The sequence below is a fragment of the Staurois parvus genome, unplaced genomic scaffold, assembly GCF_062004578.1.
Source record: "Staurois parvus isolate SC_StPar_1 unplaced genomic scaffold, SC_StPar_1.0 ptg000327l, whole genome shotgun sequence".
In the NCBI taxonomy this organism is placed as follows: Eukaryota; Metazoa; Chordata; class Amphibia; order Anura; family Ranidae; genus Staurois; species Staurois parvus.
Window position 1 is genome coordinate 3,692,678 of NW_028318123.1, and position 22,522 is coordinate 3,715,199.

Below are 22,522 nucleotides of genomic sequence, written 5' to 3' on the forward strand. Positions count from 1 at the left end.
CAACCCCTAGCTTCTTAACCTAGAAAATAGCAATTGTACTTTTATATTCAGCTTACATTGACTTCAAAGGGGTTTGATTCTGCACCCAAACTTTAGGCATGTTTGCTACACCTTGCTGGAACCAAACCCAGGTATGTTCAACTCATAGTCCTCAGTCTTCTACGTTGAATAATGGTCAAAATTTGGACTTCTACTTTAAACCAGTGATACAGTAACACTTTAAATTTGTATTCTTTTTCAGGAATATCATGGAAATGTTGCCTTTTCTATTTTACTTTCTCCTTATTTGTTCATATCCAACATATGGTCAGAAGCCAAACATTTTACTGATCATGGCCGATGATCTTGGAATTGGAGACATTGGATGCTTTGGGAATAATACAATAAGGTAACAGTTAATTGGGCATTTATTAGGATTGTGATGTTTTGTCCTACATGAAAGAAAAAACAAATTATCTGTTTCTTCTACCAAATTTCTGTTATTTCGCTTGAAAAGGCTGTAGTGCATTTTTAAATTTATTAGGGTACTGTATATGCAGTTTTAAAATAGTTCTAAAGGCATAAGGTTTTCTTTCTTACCTTAATGCATTCTCTGCATTAAGGTAAAAAAACGTCCACGATCACCTCCCCCACCCCCCCCCCTAAATACTTACCTGTTTCCTCTTTTGATCCAGCACTGTGCCCATCTGCAGCAGTGCTGCTTTCTCTCCCTGTATACAAAGGACATAGAGAGAGTAGTGGGAGCCATTGGCTCCTGCTGCTGTCAATAAAACCCTGTGAGAATGGAGTGAGGCAGGGCCGAACTGCGCTTTTTGTCTCTATATACACACACAGTCCAGCTTGGGAGTGTGCCTGCTTGAGTGCCCTGTAGTATTTAGCTTGTGATGGGGGCACCCATAGAAGAGGTCAGGGACCAGTCTGTGCAACACCATTGTACAGTGCAAGTAAATATAACAGTTTTAATAAATAAAAAAATATGCCTTTACAACCGCTTTAATCCTCAGAAAATGAGATGTAAATATAAAATTGATGCTGATGAACCCCCTGGAATTGGTCAGTGTTAACAGCCTGCAACTCTTTGCTTTTGCTTTCAGACACTGTATATTTGAATGGGACAAGCACAGGCTCATCTTACATTTCTTATCTTCTGTTTTTATTTCAAGTTTCAGTTACTAACTTGCATTGTAATTTTTAGGACTCCTAACATTGACAGATTGGCAAAGGAAGGTGTGAAACTTACACATCATATTGCTGCAGGTTCTTTATGCACCCCAAGTAGATCAGCCTTTCTAACTGGCAGATATCCTATAAGAACAGGTAATGTATTAGCAAATTAAACAGAATATTTGGCATCTGAAACATTTGTAAATATATATTAAACACACATTTCCTTATTCTAACAGGATGTGTAACTCGCCAAATGACAGAGGGTAGCTTTGAAATAAACTTTACTTATAAGGTGCAGAGCAGGGGTTACAATACAAATGGGTTCAGAAAGGCAAATGAGACAAAAGAAGTATGCAAAGGAACATGCATTCAGTATAGAACCTTGTTAAACAGATTATGTACATACGCAAATAAGAGCTCCTAAAGCCTGGTACACATGATCAGAAAATCGTACGGAAAATACCTCTTTCAAAGGGATCGTACGATAATCTGATCGTTAATACACAGCTTTTGCCTAAAATTATTTGAAGGGAACAAGCACAAAACTTTTTTTTCTTGTATGATACCAGATCTTACTATTTTCATTTGATCAGTATAGTTTTCATCAATACAATACAAATACAATGCAATACATTACATTACTTCCGAATTTTTATTCTGAATTTTCGTAACTTCTTAATTTTTAAATGAAACTAGCATGCAAAAAAACCAAAAACGATCATTCGTCCAATATTCTCATTGTGTGTATGGGGCTTAAGCGCAATTCCCCTGTTACCCAATAAGGACACTAGATATCAGTCTCTGTGAAACTCTATAGCACAGTCTCTGTCAAACTCTACAAGAGCAGAATAGAGAGAGGGACCACTATTTCAGTAACCTGTACAAAAACAGCTACTTGCATGCATGTTCAGGGACCGCATCCCTTAAAATATAATCCAGATTAGGTCTAATAACACCAGCAAACAGTGGGAGGGATCTCAGAGCTGGCATTACAGGAGAGCAGCTGGAGACAGAGGGCCACCCCACTTTAAGAACAGTACTCTAGTAGCAAATGGAGTAGTGATCCCTGTAGTGGCTGGGGCTTCCATAGAATCTGCATGCTATTGGGCTGTTGTGCCCAGCTGCCCACATACTAGACCTCCTGGCAGAGCACTGTACCCCTGGTTGCAGTTTACATGTCCAGCTACCTCTGTCTCATCAGGTGTGAGTTCTCTGAGCACCTAAGGGGATTGTGGGAACCATGAGATTTAGGGAAAAGCTTCAAAGTAGCTGTAAAACAATGAGACATCACCATCACTTCATTGCAAACATATTCAGTCATTTATTGATGAAAAGTCACATGGGTCAACTAATCCATGCAGGGTTCCTTCCCCAAGGCGACTGTGATTTTTTTTTTAAATTAAAGATCACATGCCCAACACTGATATTCCCAGTAAATGTGGGGGGGTCTGACCATTGGAGGAGAACAAATTAGGTTTCCAGCACAGCTAAATGACTGACCACACTATGCTCTCATGCCTAGTGTGGTCTGTTTGTAATAGGAAAGCAGAAGGGCTAGCAGGAACACCAGGGACATCACACAAAGGAGGCAATACAAAGAGAACAGGATACTTTTTTTTTTTTTTTTTTTATAAAAGTACATGGTACAGCAGGAATATGAAATGTTGGGTTTACATATTCTTTAAGGAATAAAGAAAAAGGGACCCTAGCAAACTGTTATTTTTCAGGATAGCATGGGTAAGGATCAGATTCTCTGTTGGATGTTTACTGCTGTCTGTATATTGTTTTTAGGGAAAATTCCACTCAGTAGCTTTCCCAGTGATCATCGGGATGTGAGTTGCACTCACCAACTTCCTATGACCACATAGGTTGGTCATATAGTGCTTGTCTAAGGCTTCATGTACACGAGCAGCTCCTAAACTCGAGTTAAGGAGCTTTTGGCATTTTTTTGCCAAAGCTCCTAAACTCAACTCCATAAAAGCCTATGTGTCAATGTACACATAGGCTTTTAGCAGAGTTTAAAGCTGCCATGTTTAGGTGAGATTAAACCTCCCTCTCCTGAATGCAGAAGAATCATGTGCAGGATAAGGGCTCATGTACAAAGGGCGTTTGGAAAACTCTTCTGACCGATGGAAAGTGTAGGTTAAAAAAATCAGTTTAGCGGCGTTTGCATACCGCATTTAGTCACGCTTATGCACGTTTGCGTTTAGAAGTGTTTTTAAAAGATAACCTCAGAAGACCTTCCCAAATGCCCAGAATGCACTGAAGAATAGTAAATTCACTAAAAAGGGTGCTAAAACACTGCATGAGTTATATTATCAAGTCATGCGGTATTTTAGTAGTGAAAAGCATTCATCATGTTTCAGCTGTCAGCGGGATTCCCACTGACAGCTGAATGTAAAAGAATTGCTGGCAATTAAAAAATAATTGTAAAAAATGGTGTGGGGTCCCCCCTCTCATCCATATCAAACCCTTTGGGTCTGGTATGAATTTTGAGGGGAAGCCACACGCCAAAATTTTAAAAAGAAATGGCGTGGGGTTCCCCCCCAAAATCCATACCAGACCCTTATCCGAGCATGCAGCCCAGCAGGTCAGGAAAGGGCCAGGCCACATTCCCTCAACATGGAGGGGTGCTTTGGGGTAGAGGGAGCTCTTCCCCACAACTCTGGGCTTTCATCGAAGCACATTGCAGGAACACATCATGGGATTTCATGCACTCAGAACAAAGCTGTTACTACAGTGATGGCGAACCTTTTTGAGTCTGAGTGCCCAAACTACAACACAAAACCAACTTATTTATTTCAAAGTGCTAACACTGCATTTAAACCTGAATACTGAGGCTTTAGTTTAGAAAAAACAACTCGTACAGTTGTCCAAACTAAATAACATCTTTTGTCTTAAAAGAAAAATACAATAACAGAGCTTTCAATGACTCAGTTTTTTACTGAGAAAAACAATTTCTACATGTGCATGTATTTTTCCAAATGATTCTGTCCAGGCCTCCACTATCTGTTTTCAGTTTTGCTTTTTTAGCTGTGCTCATTTTTTTGTGTTCAACACAAGGAGTCTAGAAAAACACAAAAATGGCAAAAATGATTTACTAACCCCACCCATATAAGATGTCTGTAAATGTTCTCAAAATATGGCTATATACAAGTCTGGACGAGAGCAACTTACATTTTTGTAGACAGATATAGGCATTGCCATAGTACAACATCCAGTGGAACAACAAGGCACGCTGTGCCCGGGTAAGGATACCACTGTACCGCAGGTGACACCGCTCTGCTGGGTCTGGAAGCCGGCTGTGTGTAAAGGATCCAGAAGAGAGGGCTGGAATGCTCAGGAGCCAGGTGTCAGGCACAATGATGTCACTGAAGGAGCTGCGACTTGGTTCCGAGCGTGTGCATTGGCGATGGCTGCCAGGGGGTGTAGCGATCCACTCGAGTGCCCACAGAGAGGGCTCTGCGTGCCAGCTGTGGCACATGTGCCGTAGGTTCGCCATCGCTGTGTTACTAGAACGGGATGTAAAATAGCCTTTTGTTTTTCCCCATGACTAAGTTTATATATCCCTTTGAATAACCCACCAGTGCAATGGTGGTCAACTTGGTAAATATAGGGTACCTCAAGTGCAGTTCCTGGCATGTCCAGAGTACTTAGTTTTTGTAAATGTGCTATTATTTATTAGGATGGTATAAACTAGATATTAAAATATTATTATTATTATACAGTATTTATAAAGCGTCAACAGTTCGCTCAGCGCTGTACATTACAAAGGGAGACAGAACATGCGACAGTACAATAACAATAAAATGTGATACACGAGGGGTTCGAGGGCCCTGCTCCTTCGAGCTTACAATCTAGGAGGGAGGGATAGGGGTACAGGAGGAGATAGCTGTGGGGGATGGGGTGGTAAGAGGAGTGGAGGAGGTCGGCAATTAGCAGGGGGTGGGGTAGGCTTCCCTGAAGAAGTGGGTTTTTAGGGTGCGCCTAAAGGAGAGGAGAGTAGGTGATAGTCTGATGGATTGGGATAGGGAGTTCCAGAGGATGGGAGACGCCCTGGAGAAATCCTGGAGGCGTGCATGGGAGGAGGAGACCAGCGAACTGGAGAGTAGGAGGTCTTGTGAGGAGCAGATTGTGCGTGTTGGGTGGTACTTGGATATTAGGTCGGTGATGTAATTTGGGCAGTATGATTGACAGCTTTGTACGTCAGCGTTAGGATTTTGAATTTGATCCGTTGTGCAATTGGAAGCCAGTGGAGGGATTGGCAGAGGGGGGTGGCGGAAACGGAGCGGTTGGTAAGGTGAATGAGTCTGGCTGCCGTATTCAGGATCGACTGAAGCGGGGATAGCCTGTGGCGAGGCAGGCCACAAAATAAAATCATTCCACATTTATTTTGGGCAAACTGGTGTTCTTTTAGAATACTTTTCGAGACCTTCTCTGCCCAACTCCTTCTCTGATAAAAGTGACAAAGCAGAAAGTTTAATTCAGGAGAAGTATTTTTCCCTGTGGATGTTGCATTGCAATGCACACAGGAAAAAAAATCTGTTAAAATAAAAGTTACAACTTCTCTCTAACTTGTCCTCAATGTCCTCTATGTAATTTTTTTTATTACTATATATTTTGTTTATTCTTCTCTTCCTTGTTCCATTTTTCCTGTCTTTAGGCATGACAGGACACGTTGGCTCTAGGGTTTTGTTATGGAATGCTGCATCTGGTGGTCTTCCTAGTAATGAAACAACATTTGCAAAGATATTAAAGCAACAAGGTTATTCCACAGGAATTATTGGTGAGTATTGATGGGAAGTATCCATATTTTATGTGTTTAACATCTCAGAGTGTCCATCTTAATTAATCCAACCTCTCTTTTACCTCTGTGTGTGTGTGTGTGTATATGTATAGTAATCTCTAAGGAGCAGGGCGCTCAAATCCCTCTTGTATTGAACTGTATTGTTGCTGTATTGTCTCACGTTATATATTGTAAAGCGCTCAGCAAACTGTTGGCGCTATATAAATCCTGTATAATCATAATAAATATTATATGTGTGTATTTGATCCCCTGCTGATTTTGAATGTTTGCCCACTCACAAAGAAATGATCAATCTAAAAATCGAATGGTAGGTGTATTGTAACACTGAGACAGAATAGCAACAAAAAATTCAAAGGAAATGCATGTCTAACAAATTATACGCTTAGTTGCATGTTTATAAGGGAAATAAGTATTTGATCCCCTATCATTCAGCAGGATTCCTGGCTACCAGGTGTCTTTCACACAGGTAACAAGCTGAGATTAGAAGCAGTCTCTTAAAGGGAGTGCTGCTAATCTCATTTTGTTACCTGTATAAAAGACACCTGTCCACAGGAGCAATCAATCAGATTCCACCTCACCTCGTGGAGTGTCAATGATCATGAGAACAGTGAGGAATGATCCGAGAACTGCATGTGATCATCTTGTCAATGATCTCCAGGCAGCTGGGACAACAGTCACCAAGAAAACAATTGGTAACACACTACGCCGACAAGGATTGAAATCCTGCAGTGGCCGCAAGGTCTCTCTGCTCAAGAAAGCACATGTCCAGGCCCGTCTGAACTTTGCCACTGAACATCTGAATGATGCAGAGGACTGGTTTGAAAGTGTTGTGGTCAGATGAGACCAAAATTGAGCTCTTTGGCATCAACTCAACTCACCGTGTTTGGAGGAGGAGGAATGCTGCCTATGACCCCAAGAACACCATCCCAACTGTCAAACATGGTGGTGGAAACATTCTGCTAAGGGGACAGGACAACTGCCCCGCATCAAAGGGCCGATGGACGTGGCAATGTACCGTCAAATCTTGGGTGAGAACCTTCTTCCCTCATTCAGAGCATTGAAAATGGGTTGTAGATGGGTGTTCCAGCATGACAATGACCCAAAACACACGGCCAAGGCAACAGAGGAGTGGCTCAGGAAGAAGCACATTAAGGTCCTGGAGTGGCCTAGCCAGTCTCCAGACTTTAATCCGATTGAAAATCTATAGAGGGAGCTGAAAATTCAAGTTGCCAAACATCAGCCACCAAACCTTAATGACTTGGAGAGGACCTGCCAAGAGGAGTGGGCCAAAATCCCTCCTGAGATGTGTGCAAACCTGGTGGCCAACTACAGGAAACGTCTGACCTCTGTGATTGCCACCAAGTACTAAGTCATGTTTTGTGAAAGGGATCAAATACTTATTTCCCTCATGAACATGCAAATCAGTGCATCATTTGTTGGACATGCATTTCTTTAGAATTTTTTGTTGCTATTCTGTCTCTGTGTTACAATACACCTACCATTCGATGTTTTTAGACTGATCATTTCTTTGTGAGTGGGCAAGCATTGAAAATCAGCAGGGGATCAAATACTTCACTGTATGTGTGCTTTTGCATTTCCGGGTAGGGAGCGCACTCACGCTCCCTACCCACGCCCAGTGGTGTATTTAGGTTTTGTGCTGCCCTAGGCAACACAAAAATTGGCTTTCCACTACCACTGCCCCCCATACAATAGCTATTATCCCTCATGGTGAGAGAGAGAGACACTCACCTTCACAGCTCCGGACATTCCCAGGAACGAGAGACAGGCTGTGCATACACCATCATGAAACCCACAGCATCTCTGGGAACCCACTAGGTCCCCATGTTGCATGTGTCCTTTCTTCCGTCCCTTCTTCCAGGGGGCAGTGCTGCCCCCCCCCTGAAAAATGCCACCCTAGGCAAATGCCTTGTTTGCCTTGTGGTAAATACACCCTTGCCCACGCCACTATTGGCTCCTCAGCATGTCAGTCACTGGGTCCCGTCCCGTTTTTCAGCCAGGACTTGGTGATCATTGGCGGAGGTGACAGGGGAGATGTCTGTATGTGAACAAAGATCTCTCCCCTGTCAGCACGAACAGGCTGCTTTGTATTGACCTACACAGCAGAGCAATACAAAGCAGCTTGTCTTCATAGTAAATCACACACAGCACACTATGTAAAATGCACACAGTTAACAATTTGATCACCCTAGATGTTAACCCCTTCCTGCCCAGTGTCATTAGTACAGTGACAGTGCTTTATATCAGCACTGATCACTGTATTAGTGTCACTGGGGATGTCAGTGGCAGTCAGTTCCCCCACAGTGTCAAAATGCTCACCGCAGTTCAACAATAAGTCGCTGATTGCTGCCATTACTAGTAAAAAAAAAACCCAAAAATTCAGTATATATACTGCCATTTGTAGATGCTATAACTTTCATGTAAACCAATCAATTTTACAATTATTGAGATTTTTTTTAGCAAAGACATGTAGCAGAATACATTTTGGCCTAAATTTATGAAGTGTTTTTTTATTTTAAAAATGTTTTCACTGGATAGGTTTTATAGCAATTCAAATGTGTTTTTTTTTTTTTTCCTCCAAAATTGTCAGTCTTTTTTTGTTTAAGGCACAAAAACTAAATAACGCACAGGTGATCAAGTACCACTGAAATAAAATGCTATTTGTGGGAAAAAAAAGGACATTTCATTTATGTACAATGTTGCATGACCACACAATTCTCAGTTAAAGTAACGCAGCACTGTATCACAAAAAATGGCCTGGTCAAGAATGGGGGTAAATCCTCTGGAGGGCAAGTGGTTATAGTGTCCACACACATATTTTAGTTATGAATATATTCTAGCAGGCTTAATTGCATACTAGGTTTATACATTTCCCATGGTCTTTGCATGCAAACCATCCCACCAGAATCCTGTTTCAGCCCAAATGATCCCTTTTAAAACCAGCAATCCAAAATAATAATGTTAAACTACAAATAGTAATCCACACATTGCAGATAAGTACATTGGTAAAGGGTGTATCCAAAGTAACGCCACTTTTGTGGGGGGAGAAAAAATGGCAAATAAAAAAATAATATAGTGTGTGCAATTGTGGCACAAGTCATGTTGTTATTAAGTTACCTTTCCTTTTCAATCTGCATCGCTGCAATTTTCTGTAAAATGCAATGCAATATGGCTACCTGTAGGTGTTCTGTACACAGAATGCGAACAGACTGCTCACCAGTAGCATAATTTCCTACTTGTGTGATTGGCTCACTGATTTTCCCAAAAGTCTGCACTAAGATACAAGTCAGATAACAGGCATCCCCTGCAACAAAAATGTCATTTTTCGTGATATATGCCCAATAGGATATTATGTCTAAAGGAATGCAGACCTTTCTAATTTCCTCATTAGATTGTAGGTGGAGCAGCTGATTGATAACTATGAACCCGCTCCCATGCAGATTTATTCTGCACATGGGCACAGACAAAGAAACAGTGATTTCTTCAAAATAACAAAAGGTAGGTGTAACGGAACCGGAACCCAGACCGCACTGAGTTTTTCCATTATAGCACAACTTCCCCTGTCCGAACACCATCCACGGACCACACCCTTGAAATCCCTCAGGAAAAAGACAATACCCAGCTCTTCATAATACAGGAAGCCAACAACTCTTTATTTTACACAAACAACATGTTTTATACAGAGGGCGGGGAAACACAACCAGGAACAGGAAATACATCATCACCCCTCCCCATCCCACCCAGACACAGAACAATGGGATGAAACACATGCTAAAGGACATTGACCAACCCCCACACCAATACACAAACAGTACATCCCATAATAGTTGGCTGGACAGGAAGACACAGCACAATGGGGGGGAGCACATGGCAAACAGACAATGGACAGCCATGTGGCCTAGACAAAGGAACACACACTATACACAAGACTCAGACATTCACATACACACCCTGTACCCCTTAAACAGGCACAAGGTGGGTTAAACATAATGATTTGGGGAGATGATACAGAGGTCCCCCCACCCCCAAAAGTCACTGCCGTCACATATCTCCCCTTTCGGCAGGAGACTAACACAGGAGTATATCCCAGACGGATGTACTCTGAAGTTAGTCTGCACCTCCAGTCCCCCAATGCCAGCACCCACACAGTACCCCATGCAAATTGTCCCACACCAAGCGTTACTCACCCTGCCAACCTCTGCCTCTCCCGTAGAACATACCCGCCGCTGGGGAGAAGTACGGACTGGTCCTTCTGCCGGAAATCCTCTCAGCCGCTGGAGAGAAGACAGGGTGGCTGGGCCGACTCCATCCTTCTGTAAGGGATCTGGGCCGACTACCCAGCATCCCTGGGGTATCCAAGTGGTGACTGTAGTTGCTAGGCAGAGGCCAGCGGCACTCTGCCCTGGTGCCAGTGCTTCTGCTGGGGACCCCACATCTGCTCCGGCTAACCGTGGGGGAGGGAGGCTGTCTTCCTCCACTCCCAGACTGTGCATCTGCTGCTGGGATGGCATTCCTCTGTCACTGTCCCCCTGGTGCACAGATCCTGGCTTGGGAGGGAAAAGAGTTTCCTCCACTTTGGCTGACTGTGGGTGAGGGAGGACAACAACCTCCTCTCCCTTCTCACCCTGGGCCTCTGAAACTACCACAGGTGTGGGGCAGAGGTCCTGGACCCTCTGTCCGGTTGTCAGCGCTTCAGCTGGCAGCTCCCCGGCTGGTTCCTCCTCAGAAAAAAAATCAGTACAATCCCCAGTCTCTGGAATGGCTAAGTGTCCAGGGCACGGGCTGGTGGCCCTTGAGTCCAGTGCCAGCACTTTGGCAGGTGACTCATCACCCACAACGTCCTCCATTGAAAAATCAATTAGATCCATGCATTCTGGGATCTGTACTTGGAGGGATGTGCCAACTTCTCCATCTTCCATACCCTCATCCAGTTGTTGGACAGACGCGTCCCTCCATCCAAGCTCATCCCATGTAGAAACAGGATCGTCTAAATACGCCAGCACTTGCTGCATCCGCCATAAGACCTCTGTTTCCATAGCTGCAGGTGGTATCTCTCCTCTCCTGCTATCTGAACCTTGGATCCTGTTGGTGGTTTGGATGTCCCAGACTGCAGGTGATTCATCACCCATAACATCCTCCAGCGAAAAATCCATTAGATCCATACATCCTGGGATCTGTAATTGGAGGGATGCGCCGACTGCTCCATCTTCCACACTCTCATCCAGCTGTTGGACAGACGTATTTCTCCATCCACGCTCTTCCCATGTAGAAACCGGGTCATCTAAATAAGCCAGCACTTACTGCATCCTCCATAAGACCTCAGTTTCCATAGCTGCGAGTGGTATCTGTCTCTCCTCTCCTGCTCTTGGATCCCGGTGATGGTTTGGATGTGTTTACAGGTTGGAAGCACAATCCCACCGCTGCCACCAATGTAACGGAACCGGAACCCAGACCGCACTGAGTTTTTCCGTTATAGCACAACTTCCCCTGTCCGAACACCATCCACGGACCACACCCTTGAAATCCCTCAGGAAAAAGACAATACCCAGCTCTTCATAATACAGGAAGCCAACAACTCTTTATTTTACACAAACAACATATTGTATACAGAGGGCGGGGAAACACAACCAGGAACAGGAAATACATCATCACCCCTCCCCATCCCACCCAGACACAGAACAATGGGATGAAATACATGGTAAAGGACATTGACCAACCCCCACACCAATACGCAAACAGTACATCCCATAATAGTTGGCTGGACAGGAAGACAGGAAGACAATGGGGGGAGCACATGGCAAACAGACAATGGACAGCCATGTGGCCTAGACAAAGGAACACACACTATACACAAGACTCAGACATTCACATACACACCCTGTACCCCTTAAACAGGCATAGGGTGGGTTAAACATAATGATTTGGGGAGATGATACAGAGGTCCCCCCACCGCCAAAAGTCACTGCCGTCACAGTAGGAATCTGCAACAAAGTTTGTTATAATCCTTGCAATGTCCATAGATCACCTAGAGGGGAATATTTTTTTCTCAACAAAAGTGAAGTTACTCTTTAAAGTGGAGCTCCACCCAAAAGGGGAAGTCACGCTTTAAGCCTTTGTCCCCCGCTCCCCATTAAGGATTGGCACCTTTGGGGAATGGGTACCTGAATTTGACAGGTACCCACTCCCACTTCTGCTGCGATTTCCTAGGTGATCTGAGGCAGAAGTTGTCCACTCCCCCACCCCCCTCCCTTAGTCTTCTGGGACACGTGACAGGTCCCAGAAGACTACGGGGCCATTCACAAAGCGCAGCACTTCTCGCGCGTGCGCAGTGGGCACCCGGCTGTAAAGCCGCAAACTGTCACAGCTGGGTGCCCACACTGAAGATGCCGGCACTAGGGAGAGAAGACAGCTGGTGAAAGCAGCGGTGGTGAAGACACCGCTGGACGGAGGTTTGACGATCGCGCGTCAGACCCCTGACCTTCTCAACAAACTCGTGACCGAAGGACTAGCCAATCTAACACCACAATGTCACGTGCGTAACAATGCCACGCCCAGCTGCACCCTGCACACCGATTTTCCAGCTAATTGGACCACAATCGACGCACCTGCAGCCTGGGAGTGTTTGTTACTGGGTCAGGTTAATTACGCAATTGACCCTTCACACTGCCACCACCTCCTTTTTATACAGAGAAAGAGGAAACTCAGCAATACACTAGGATAATTGGTTAATCGTCGGTATACCGCTATCTCCACAGACCGGTTATACAGAGGGTTAAACACTCATAGTAGCGCGCTTCAGCGGCAGGGATTCGTAAGTCACATTTAAAGAGCTATAGAAACAGTTCAACACTTTCAGAAAGTAAGATTTATTACTAAAAAGGTTAAAAGGGTGCAGTAGAAATATTTACAGGAAAAAGGTGTAATATATATATATATATATATATATGTATATGTGTGTATATATATATATATATATATATATAATATATATATATATATGTGTGTGTGTGTGTATATACAGTCAGGTCCATAAATATTGGGACATCGACACAATTCTAACATTTTTGGCTCTATACACCACCACAATGGATTTGAAATGAAACGAACAAGATGTGCTTTAACTGCAGACTGTCAGCTTTAATTTGAGGGTATTTACATCCAAATAAGGTGAACGGTGTAGGAATTACAACAGTTTGCATATGTGCCTCCCACTTGGTAAGGGAGCAAAAGTAATGGGACAGAATAATAATCATAAATCAAAATTTCACTTTTTAATACTTGGTTGCAAATCCTTTGCAGTCAATTACAGCCTGAAGTCTGGAACGCATAGACATCACCAGACGCTGGGTTTCATCCCTGGTGATGCTCTGCCAGGCCTCTACTGCAACTGTCTTCAGTTCGTGCTTGTTCTTGGGGCATTTTCCCTTCAGTTTTGTCTTCAGCAAGTGAAATGCATGCTCAATCGGATTCAGGTCAGGTGATTGACTTGGCCATTGCATAACATTCCACTTCTTTCCCTTAAAAAACTCTTTGGTTTCTTTTGCAGTCTGCTTTGGGTCATTGTCCATCTGCACTGTGAAGCGGCGTCCAATGAGTTCTGAAGCATTTGGCTGAATATGAGCAGATAATATTGTCCGAAACACTTCAGAATTCATCCTGCTGCTTTTGTCAGCAGTCACATCATCAATAAATACAAGAGAACCAGTTCCACTGGCAGCCATACATGCCCACGCCATGACACTACCACCACCATGCTTCACTGATGAGGTGGTATGCTTAGGATCATGAGCAGTTCCTTTCCTTCTCCATACTCTTCTCTTCCACATCACTCTGGTACAAGTTGATCTTGGTCTCATCTGTCCATAGGATGTTGTTTCAGAACTGTGAAGGGTTTTTTAGATGTCGTTTGGCAAACTCTAATCTGGCCTTCCTGTTTTTGAGGCTCACCAATGGTTTACATCTTGTGGTGAACCCTCTGTATTCAGTCTGGTGAAGTCTTCTCTTGATTGTTGACTTTGACACACATACACCTACCTCCTGGAGAGTGTTCTTGATCTGGCCAACTGTTGTGAAGGGTGTTTTCTTCACCAGGGAAAGAATTCTTCGGTCATCCACCACAGTTGTTTTCCGTGGTCTTCCGGGTCTTTTGGTGTTGCTGAGCTCACCGGTGCGTTCCTTCTTTTTAAGAATGTTCCAAACAGTTGTTGTGGCCACACCTAATGTTTTTGCTATCTCTCTGATGGGTTTGTTTTGTTTTTTCAGCCTAATGATGGCTTGCTTCACTGATAGTGACAGCTCTTTGGATCTCATCTTGAGAGTTGACAGCAACAGATTCCAAATGCATATAGCGCACTTGAAATGAACTCTGGACCTTTTATCTGCTCATTGTAATTGGGATAATGAGGGAATAACATACACCTGGCCATAGAACAGCTGAGAAGCCAATTGTCCCATTACTTTTGGTCCCTTACCAAGTGGGAGGCACATATGCAAACTGTTGTAATTCCTACACCGTTCACCTGATTTGGATGTAAATACCCTCAAATTAAAGCTGACAGTCTGCAGTTAAAGCACATCTTGTTCGTTTCATTTCAAATCCATTGTGGTGGTGTATAGAGCCAAAAATGTTAGAATTGTGTCGATGTCCCAATATTTATGGACCTGACTGTATATATATATATGTGTGTGTGTGTGTGTGTGTGTGTGTGTGTGTGTGTGTGTGTGTGTATATATATATATATATATATATGTGTGTGTGTGTGTGTGTGTGTGTGTGTGTGTGTATGTATATATATATATATGTGTGTGTATATATGTGTGTATATATATATATATATATATATGTGTATGTGTGTGTGTATATATATATACAGTCATGGCCGAAATTGTTGGCACCCTTGATATTTCTCCAGGAAATCATGTATTTCTCACGAAACGTATTGCATTAACACATGTTTTGCTATACACATGTTTATTCCCTTTGTGTGTATTGGGACAAAACAAAAAAAGGGAGGAAAGAAAGCAAATTCGACATAATGTCACACAAACCTCCAAAAATGGGCTGGACAAAAGTATTGGCACCCTTTCACAACTGCGGATAAATAAGAATGTTACAAGCATGTGATGCTCCTGTAAACTCACCTGGGGCAAGTAACAGGTGTGGGCAATATAGAAATCACACCTGAAAGCAGATAAAAAGGAGAGACGTTCACTTAACCTTTGCATTGTGTGTCTGTCTGTGCCACACTAAGCATGGACAACAGAAAGAGGAGACGAGAACTGTCTGAGGACCTGAGAACCAAAATTGTGGCAAAATATCAACAATCTCAAGGTTACAAGTCCATCTCCAGAGAACTAGATTTGCCTTTGTCCACAGTGCGCAACATTATCAAGAAGTTTGCAACCCATGGCACTGTAGCTAATCTCCCTGGTCGTGGACGGATGAGGAAAATTGATGAAAGATTGCAACGCAGAATAGTCCGGATGGTGGATAAGCAGCCCCAAACATGTTCCAAAGACATTCAAGCTGTCCTGCAGGCTCAGGGAGCATCAGTGTCAGCGCGAACTATCCGTCGACATTTAAATGAAATGAAACGCTATGGCAGGAGACCCAGGAGGACCCCACTGCTGACACAGAGACATAAAAAAGCAAGACTACAGTTTGCCAAAATGTACTTGAGTAAGCCAAAAGCCTTCTGGGAAAACGTCTTGTGGACAGATGAGACCAAGATAGAGCTTTTCGGTAAAGCACATCATTCTACTGTTTACCGAAAACGGAATGAGGCCTACAAAGAACAAAACACAGTACCTACGGTAAAATATGGTGGAGGTTCAATGATGTTTTGGGGTTGTTTTGCTGCCTCTGGCACTGGGTGCCTTGACTGTGTGCAAGGCATCATGAAATCTGAGGATTACCAAAGGATTTTGGGTCGCACTGTAGGGCCCAGTGTCAGAAAGCTGGGTTTGCGTCCAAGATCCTGGGTCTTCCAGCAGGACAATGACCCCAAACATACGTCAAAAAGCACTCAGAAATGGATGGCAAAGAAGCGCTGGAGAGTTCTGAAGTGGCCAGCAATGAGCCCAGATCTAAATCCCATTGAACACCTGTGGAGAGATCTTAAAATTGCTGTTGGGAAAAGGTGTCCTTCCAATAAGAGAGACCTGGAGCTGTTTGCAAAGGAAGAGTGGTCCAAAATTCCGGGTGAGAGGTGTCAGAAGCTTATTGATGGTTATAGGAAGCGACTGATTTCAGTTATGTTTTCCAAAGGGTGTGCAACCAAATATTAAGTTAAGGGTGCCAATACTTTTGTCCAGCCCATTTTTGGGGTTTTGTGTGACATTATGTCATATTTGCTTTTCTGCCTCTGTTTTATATTTGTTCCAATACATACAAAGGGAATAAACATGTGTATAGCAAAACATGTGTTAATGCAATACCTTTTTTGTGTGAAATACTTGATTTTCAGGAAAAATATCAAGGGTGCCAACAATTTCGGCCATGACTGTATATATAAAATATGTGTATACAGTGGGGATCGAAAGTTTGGCCACCCCAGCTAAAAATTTGTATTAATGTACATAAAGAAGCCAAGGAAAGGTGGAAAAATCTCCAAAAGGCATCAAATTACAGATTAGACATTCTTATAATATGTCAACAAAAGTTAGATTTTATTTCCATCATTTACACTTTCAAAATAACAGAAAACTAAAAAATGGCATCTGCAAAAGTTTGGGCACCCTGCAGAATTTATAGCATGCACTGCCCCCTTTGCAAAGCTGAGACCTGCCAGTGTCATGGATTGTTCTCAATCATCGTCTGGGAAGACCAGGTTATGTCAATCTCTAAGGTTTTAAATGCCCAGACTCATCTGACCTTGCCCCAGTAATCAGCACCATGGGTTCTTCTAAGCAGTTGTCTAGAAAACTGAAACTGAAAATAGTTGACGCTCACAAAGCTGGAGAAGGCTATAAGAAGATAGCAAAGCGTTTTCAGATGTCAATATCCTCTGTTCGGAATGTAATTAAGAAATGGCAGTCATCAGGAACAGTGGAAGTTAAAGCAAGATCTGGAAGACCAAGAAAAATATCAGACAGAACAGCTCGCAGGATTGTGAGAAAAACAATTCAAAACCCACGTTTGACTGCACGATCCCTCCAGAAAGATCTGGCAGACACTGGAGTTGTGGTACACTATTCCACTATAAAGAGATACTTGTACAAATATGGTCTTCATGGAAGAGTCATCAGAAGAAAACCTCTTCTACGTCCTCACCACAAAAATCATCGTTTGAACTTTGCAAATGAACATATAGACAAGCCTGATGCATTTTGGAAACAAGTTCTGTGGACCGATGAGGTTAAAATTGAACTTTTTGGCCGGAATGAGCAAAGGTACGTTTGGAGAAGAAGGGGCACAGAATTTAATGAAAAGAACCTCTGTCCAACTGTTAAGCATGGGGTTGGATCAATCATGCTTTGGGGTTGTGTTGCAGCCAGTGGCACAGGGAACATCTCACGAGTAGAAGGAAAAATGGATTCAATAAAATTTCAGCAAATTTTGGATGGTAACTTGATGCCATCTGTGAAAAAGCTGAAGTTAAAGAAAGGATGGCTTCTACAAATGGATAATGATCCTAAACACACCTCGAAATCCACTGGGGATTACATCAAGAGGCGTAAACTGAAGGTTTTGCCATGGCCTTCACAATCTCCTGACCTCAACATAATTGAAAATCTATGAATAGACCTTAAAAGAGCAGTGCGTGACAGACAGCCCAGAAATCTCAAAGAACTGGAAGACTTTTTTAAGGAAGAATGGGCAAAGATACCTCAAACAAGAATTGAAAGACTATTGGCTGGCTGCAAAAAGCGTTTACAAGCTGTGATACTTGCCAAAGGGGGCAGTACAAGATATTAACTCTGCAGGGTGCCCAAACTTTTGCAGACGCCATTTTTTTGTTTTCTGTTATTGTGAAAGTGTAAATGATGGAAATAAAATCTAACTTTTGTTGACATATTATAAGAATGTCTAATCTGTAATTTGATGCCTTTTGGAGATTTTTCCATCTTTCCTTGGCTTCTGTATGCACATTAATACAAATTTTTAGCTGGGGTGCCCAAACTTTCGATCCCCACTGTATATGTGTGTGTATGTGTGTGTGTGTGTGTGTATATATATATATATATATATATATATATATATATATATATATATATATATATATATATATATATACACATATGTATATGTGTGTGTATATGTGTATATGTGTATATATATATATATATATATATATATATATATATACATATACAGAGCACAACAGCGCAGCAAACAGATAACAGAAGTTTAGGTAAATAAGTCTGATGAGCTTAAAAGGGATTTCTGGTTTCGCACTCAGTTTCGATGTTACAGCAAGACTCGGCTTCTCTCTCTCTCTGCGAGATGTTAAAACGCAGGAGATCTCTTGTACTCTCTCACCACACGGCAAGCATAAGAGCTTATTTCTACCCAAAGTCAACGGGGTGTCTCTTACAACAGAACCCAATTGCCTTATTTGGTAAAAGGATTGTATAAAGGCAGGGAACTAGCCACGTACTCTGAACGCATTCCTGAGGGAGGGCGGAAATCGAAGGAGGGAGACTTATCTGGGAGTTTAAGAGAAATACCAAAATGCAGAAGTTTGGAGCAAAATGGAGAACCGTGCCCCTCCCTGTGTGCATGATTGTTACAGGAGGGACAGGTAAGAGTCTGTATTTTAAAAGCCAGCAGCTACAGTTTTTGTAGCTGCTGACTTTTCTTCAGCTGGAACTCTGCTTTAAGCTCAATTTCAGGCAAAACATTTAGGATTTTGGTAGATCTGGGAAGAATAATGAATTCTGTCAAGTTTTTATTTCTGTCTGTGACATTCAGTAGGATAACAAAGAAAGCAGTGGTCACTGGGATAGGAAGATAAAATACCCTGACAGAGTTTCTTCTATCCCCCTCATATTTAAAAAAATATATATATATTTTGGTACAGTCTGTGTCCTTAGAGGGCTGAGTAAATAGATACAAAATTTGTCAAGCCTCAAAACTGTGTATGCTTGTGCAATGGCGAAAAACAATGGTACCAACAATTGCCTATCAGTGATGTTTTACAAAACTTTATAGCTCATCATTTCAGAGTTGACCATGAACGATGGCCCTAGAATTATCACCCCAACTTCCAAAGTGACACTCCAGCAGTATGTTATGGTGCATTGGTGTCTGGGATCTTTTTCTTTTAATAATTCTTTTTATTTTGTCTTGTGTTAACAAATCTGAAATGTTTTTTTATACATATTTTTTTTTTGTTATTTGTTTTAAAACAGGAAAGTGGCACTTAGGTGTAAATTGTGAATCACGGAATGACTTTTGCCACCATCCACTAAACCATGGCTTTGATTATTTTTTTGGTACTCCTTTTACTCTTATTAATGATTGTGAAGCCTCAAGACCAAGTGAAATGCTATTGAATCCAAAGAAAAAATTGAAGTTTTATGCACAGATATTCACTATCACTCTGCTTACACTACTAGTTATCAAACTATTACATCTAATCACTATTCCCTGGAAACTTTTTATTTTTGCATTTTTTGGCTCAATTTACTTCCTGTATTGGTATGTAGCACTTGCATTTCTACCACACTGGAACTGTATATTAATGAGAAATTTGGACATTGTCGAACAACCAATGGATCTGGAACTAAAAGTTAGCCAGGTAGTTGAGGAGTCCAAAGCATTTATTTCCAGGTAAGGATAAATATCTTACTTTTATAGAACAGCACCAATATAGGTTTCAGAGGTTTATATTTAAGTGAACTGTGCTTTGTCCATGCAAGGCAAAGCAACAGGCTCATTTTAATGGTGGCACCTTAAGCTGCAAATCCTACCTTTCTTTTTGCTTTTTTTTTCTTCTCCTCCATTTAGCTTTCATTAATGTGGAAGTGTTTGCCCTGTGTAGGCTTTAAGCTTGAGCTTATGCAGGCCTTAGAAATCTCTCCCCTAACCCATGTGACAGCCCTAGGGGGTCTGCTGAGCCTATCATCTCTCACATGCTACCCCATGCCTGGAAATTATGGGTAGATTTAATTCACTCCAAATCATGAGAAGGTGTGTATACGCTGTTGGTGTGGCTGTCCTCCATAGACAAAACAGTTTGCTTTAGATCCAGGTAAAATATTGTCTCCTGCAGAATAGCCCCACGAAAATTACAGAATGTAAGAAAGGTGCCAAATGAGTTTAAATCACTCTCGCTTTCAGATTTAAACACCTGAATTCAGTCTGTATTCAACAATTTAAAGGGCTCTTAAATACATTGAAACCACTTCCAAAAGTAAACCATTGCTTCTCCATGTAAAGAAAAGCAGTATGTTCATTTAAATGGTAGCTTCCCCAAGTTACTATCCTTTTTTTCTTTGACACTGCTCAGTTTACCTGCAGAAGTTTTAAGAGAAGAAGTCCTATGTAAGCTCCAAGTTGCTCTGATCAGAGTTTGGACCAGGCTAAGGACCGTACTAGAGCTTGGAAATTGGCACTTGGGCACCCTATCTTGGGAGGGAGGGGAGAGAGTCACATGTTCCACATTCCTCATACATTCTTATAGCCCTAAGCATAGCAAATAAAGAAATGTTATACAAAACTAGATGCAAGCCCTTCAAGGTGCTTTGCCAGGTAGCACCATATCCTACCTAAAGGAAACACAAATGTTGAATGTTAGACTTGGGGAATCCAAAGCTTGCATAGGGAAAATTTAGCTTTCTTGCTTAGTGTCCACCATTAGAAAAAAGTAGCATGGATAGTACAGTGAAGTGAATCCATCCATGAAATGTGCAAACTGGGCAAACCTGATTTTCTTTGATTTCTGTGTTGTCTAGTTCTCCTGAATATTTGCATTCAGGTTTCCAAATTGTGGACAATCATGTGGTTTATAAATCCAGGAAATCAGGATTCATGGAATATATGACTCTCCGTGGATCGGGTAAATCAGTATATACGTATTCAGAAAAAGGCCATCAGTTTTCCTCTGAAGGTCTTGGTGATTTGACAACACATGACACATACAAAAATGCCTCATTTGCAATTTCGAAGCTTGATATAACTTTCTTGCTTCCAAGAGTACATGCACACGGCTGTAAAAAAAATGACTGATCAACTACATATGATCTTGCTGGCAGAATGATCCTGTTAAAAAAAAAAGCATAAAATGGTATGTAGATGTATAAAATTCAGTTTCTTTTCCATTTGATTAAATGTCTGTTTGAACTCATGTATACATGCACATACACTATAGTGCTATAAGTATTGGGATGCCTGCCTTTACATGCACATGAACTTTAAGGGCATCCCAGTCTTAGTCTGTAGGGTTCAGTGTTGAGTTGGCCCACCCTTTGCAGCTATAACAGCTTCAACTCTTCTGGGAAGGCTGTCTACAAGGTTTAGGTGTGTCTATGGGAATGTTTGACACTTCTTCCAGAAGTGCATTTGTGAGGTCAGGCACTGATGTAAGATGAGAAGACCTGGCACGCAGTCTCCGCTCTAATTCATCCCAAAGGTGTTCTATTGGGTTTAGGTCAAGACTTTCTGCAGGCCAGTCTAGTTCCTGCTCCTCAAACTTGCTCATCCATGTCTTTATGGACTTTGATTTGTGCACTGGTGCGCAGTCATATTGGAACAGGAAGGGGCCATCCCTAAACTGTTCCCACAAAGCTGGGAGCATGAAATAGTCCAAGATGTCTTGGAATGCTGATGCCTTAAGAGTTCCCTTCACTGGAACTAAGGGGCCAAGCCCAACCCCTGAAAAACAACCCCACACCATAATCCCCCCCTCCACCAAACTTTACACTTGGCACAATGCAGTCAGGCAAGTACTGTTCTCCTGGCAAACACCAAACCCGGACACGTTCATTGGATTGCCAAACAGAGAAGCGTGATTCGTCACTCCAGAGAACACATCTCCACTGCTCTAGAGTCCAGTGGCGGCGCGGTTTACACCACTGCATCTGCCGCTTTGCATTGCACTTGATGTAACGCTTGGATGCAGCTGCTTTGCCATGGAAACCCATTCCATAAAGCTCTCTACATACTGTTATTGTGCTAATCTGAAGGCCACACAAAGTTTAGAGGTCTTTAGCTATTGACTGCAGACAGTTGGCGACTTCTGCTCACTGTGCATGCGCTGACCCCGCTCTGTCATTTCACATGGACTAACACTTCGTGGATGAGTTGCTGTTGTTCCCAGTTGCTTCCACTTTGTTATAACACCACTAACAGTTGACTGTGGAATATTTTAGTAGCAAGGACATTTTTACGGATGGACTTATTGCACAGGTGGCAACCTATCATGGTGCCATGCTTGATTTCACTGAGCTCCTGAGAGTGACCCATTCTTTCACAAATGTTTGTAGAAGCAGTCTGCATGCCTAGGTGCTTGATTTTATACAACTCTGGCCATGGAGGTGATTGGAACACCTGAATCCAATAATTTGGCAGCACAGTGGCTAAATGGT

The 22,522-nt window shown here is 42.3% G+C and overlaps 1 protein-coding gene across 4 annotated transcripts in view; it reads left to right on the forward strand.

The window, feature by feature from the left end:
* LOC149457301 (arylsulfatase L-like) overlaps positions 1 to 22,522 on the forward strand; it is a 63,330-nt gene that overhangs the window by 22,028 nt on the left and 18,780 nt on the right. For 3 of the 4 annotated variants that reach the window (XM_089683888.1, XM_089683887.1, XM_089683886.1), the window contains 4 exons: positions 242 to 388; positions 1,196 to 1,317; positions 5,831 to 5,953; positions 19,346 to 19,766. In XM_089683888.1, the coding sequence (XP_089540014.1) occupies positions 249 to 388; positions 1,196 to 1,317; positions 5,831 to 5,953; positions 19,346 to 19,766 (806 nt within the window). In that variant the 5' untranslated portion in view covers positions 242 to 248. The remainder of the gene's footprint in view (positions 1 to 241; positions 389 to 1,195; positions 1,318 to 5,830; positions 5,954 to 19,345; positions 19,767 to 22,522) is intronic. The other variant, XM_089683889.1, reaches the window with a different exon arrangement.